The following is a 3,060-nucleotide window of genomic DNA, read 5'->3' on the forward strand; positions in this document are numbered from 1 at the left end:
AGCAATGACGAACGATGATGGAATACCTTCCATCATACATTCTACATCTGAGACATACCTACATAGTATATATAGACTAACTAATCAACGGACAATGAAGCAAGCCGCAAGAGAGCAAGCCGAGTCCACTATCCCCCCTCTTTGTGTGATCCCTCTAAGCCTCTCACATAACCTCTTTCCCCTTTCTTAACACAAACCTACCACACTTTTATGTCAATATGCAACCTGGACAGTAATGTACCATCTGTAATCTGACTACTATAGCTATTACTGTAGACCAGATTCACAATGTCTTATTATCAAACATTGCTTGGGGTGGCATCCATCCCATGCATGTGTAATTGGTTTGTTATAAAATTGATGCACTGCACTTAAGCCCTGATTACTGACCCCATAACAAGGCTAAACTAGGTGTCCTTTCCCTATCTGATTACTTCACACTGCCAGTGTTACTCAAATAATTCTATGCTTAATTCTACAGGATCCAGGGTTCATTTAATGTATTCGGATACAAGTTGCTGTTTAGGAAGGTCACACTTCTCTGCTATACCAAAAAGCATCTGCACATCACCCCAACAACACGCTTTAGTCCACCAGCATGAGCTATGTAAGTTTCCTAATTAAAGACAGAAAAGCTATACACAGACGTATGTGTATTATAGGTTACCGATTGAAGTTGATTCTTCACGAATGCACTCCAGAAAGCAAAGCACTATGTTGTTCCTAGTCTTACCATGAATCCGGATCATAAGTCTAGGCTGTTCCCGTATTGTATATGCAGCAAGTATGTGTTACGTGTACTGTCAACCTTGTATAATATGAGATTAATAAATTTATGCACTGTATTACTGTACCTTGGGCAATACAGTCTATATATAATCGCTGTACAATGCCACTCTGCCTTCTGCCTTCACCTGCCTTCACCTCGTTGCTGTGGTTGTTTGCAATGCTGGGAAATGGAAGAGCATTGCAGAAATACATCGACCTTGTCAAGAGTGCAACTGATAAGTATGCGAACTGGGACCCTTCGATTCCTATCTCTGTAAGTTTTTGTCCAGCAATCCTTTGACTTGGACATTCACACAGACATGTACAATAACTATACCAGGCAGGCGATTACGGCTCGATCAACAGGCTTACGGGCCAGTTCGAGAGACACGGGAATATTTATCGTGAAGAAGAGATTAGGGGCATCACATCGAACTTTCCGCCAGCGACAGGACCTGAGGTTGACGATTACCAGATACTTTCAACGAATGCAAGAAAAGTCAAGGTTGGTCCCGAGGTGCACGCGTAAGTACTATAACTCCAGAAGTAAGACAAAGAAATGAGAACACGCGCGCATATGTCTCAGAACGTTTCTTGGTACTATTGAACCAGTGCTTGAAGGGCAATGGCGATTTAGTTATTCACGTGGGGCACTTCTCCTTATACATAAACAGCGTATCACATTAGTTCCACCCGAACTACTTGAAAAGCTGAGGAGTTCTGGCTGGGCAAAAGGGCGACAAGTTGTGACACAAGTCCACAACTGCCAGGCTTACGCTCTCTATCTTTCTGATAAAAGTAAATATGATGAAAGAATCATATTATCCTTTATTTAATTATAAACCACTAACATTTTGCTTAACAGGTAGTGAGACTGTCAGCATTAGCTTACATGTAGATGCTTCGAATCTGGCGACTCCTGGAGTGACCGTCGGAGCTGGAGCTACTGTAATATGGACAACAGAGGGTGTTACTGGAATTCTTCAAAAAGCTATCAACTCCGAGCCTGTGTTTACGCCACTATATCAAATAAAAGAAGTTGGTTTCCGTGCAGGAAGGAGGGACCAAGCATTGGATCCCAAGGAAGATCAAGTTGAAGAGTAAAGTATTACATCTAGTAATTTTCAGCGTACTGACTACTGAACAATAATTAGATGGCAACAAGTCGAAGCATCGTGGGACTTTCTCAATGAGGATGGAGAGGAGGAGACGGAAGAGCTATCGGTGAGCTTGACATCGCCTCCGTGATGTTTTCTGTTTCAAAGCTGAATGATTTCTCTCCGCAAAACGAGTCTGACAACGAATGAATGCCGCATATCAGAAGGACAGTCTTCTGTATCTAAAGACTTCTTCTGTATCATTTAATGTACTTTCACAAGAAGAGTGCTACAATAGAATGCTACAATAGAATGCTACATTGATTTCGTGATAAAGGACGTGTGCCGGTATAAGATTTATCGACGTGAGATCGCTGTTGACTCAGAGTTGAGGCATAAGCAACCGTGGAAATCAGGCGGTGAGGACTCGGAAGTCTCGGGTCGGTACAACGTATTGTGTGGGCTGGACACACTAATCATGGCATACAATGTGGGATATTGGTACTCTAGCACCCCCTAGTGAACCATGTAATGTCCGCTTTCTCCACAATCAGAAGTACTACTGTCTTACTCATTATTAATGGGCGCGTTTATAGAATATTATAATCATATTGCCGACTGTCGACACCGGGCCAGCCACAAAATCAATCAGACGCTTTCTTAGCCCATCTGCATTGCCTCATTTCCAAATGCGACATGTACTCGTCCTTGCATACCTGGTTTCTAATTGTGACTTCCAGCCAAGTTGTCTGACATGGCGGGCTTCCTTTAAATAAATTTCACCGCCTTAGGCGGCGGGTTGCAATAAACATACTAAAGTACACTGCTCTAAATATGTTATTGTTGGGAGGGGTTATGTGAGAGGCTTAGAGGGATCACACAAAGAGGGGGGATAGTGGACTCGGCTTGCTCTACTTAGCATCATTGTCTGTTGATTCAGTAGGTATATATAATATGTAGCTATGTCTCAGGTACGTCTGTTGCTTATATGCGTCATTCCATATATGTTAACACTCCCCTTCAAACATATATTAGTTTAATAATATGTTTGTTTTGTGACTATTCGTTTATTTGATTTGTAGTTATTTTATTTTTATTTTTAGGGGTAGTTATAGTGCTGCTACCACTCCCCTTCAAACATTTATAAGTTGGCCAGACCTATAAGATGTTTGATTTGCAGATTGTTCAACATTTT

At 41.7% G+C, this 3,060-nt stretch overlaps 1 protein-coding gene across 1 annotated transcript; it reads left to right on the top strand.

Annotated features, from left to right (window-relative positions):
• Positions 1-946: 946 nt before the first annotated feature.
• On the top strand, positions 947-1,986 carry FOMMEDRAFT_36211 (uncharacterized protein; the record flags this gene model as incomplete). The annotated part of the gene is made up of 5 exons (XM_007272238.1): positions 947-1,042; positions 1,109-1,293; positions 1,355-1,566; positions 1,634-1,868; positions 1,923-1,986. Coding segments are annotated over 5 exons (792 nt in total), but the record flags the coding sequence as incomplete, so codon positions are not given.
• Positions 1,987-3,060: the final 1,074 nt, after the last annotated feature.

The sequence above is a fragment of the Fomitiporia mediterranea genome, assembly GCF_000271605.1.
Source record: "Fomitiporia mediterranea MF3/22 unplaced genomic scaffold FOMMEscaffold_559, whole genome shotgun sequence".
In the NCBI taxonomy this organism is placed as follows: Eukaryota; Fungi; Basidiomycota; class Agaricomycetes; order Hymenochaetales; family Hymenochaetaceae; genus Fomitiporia; species Fomitiporia mediterranea.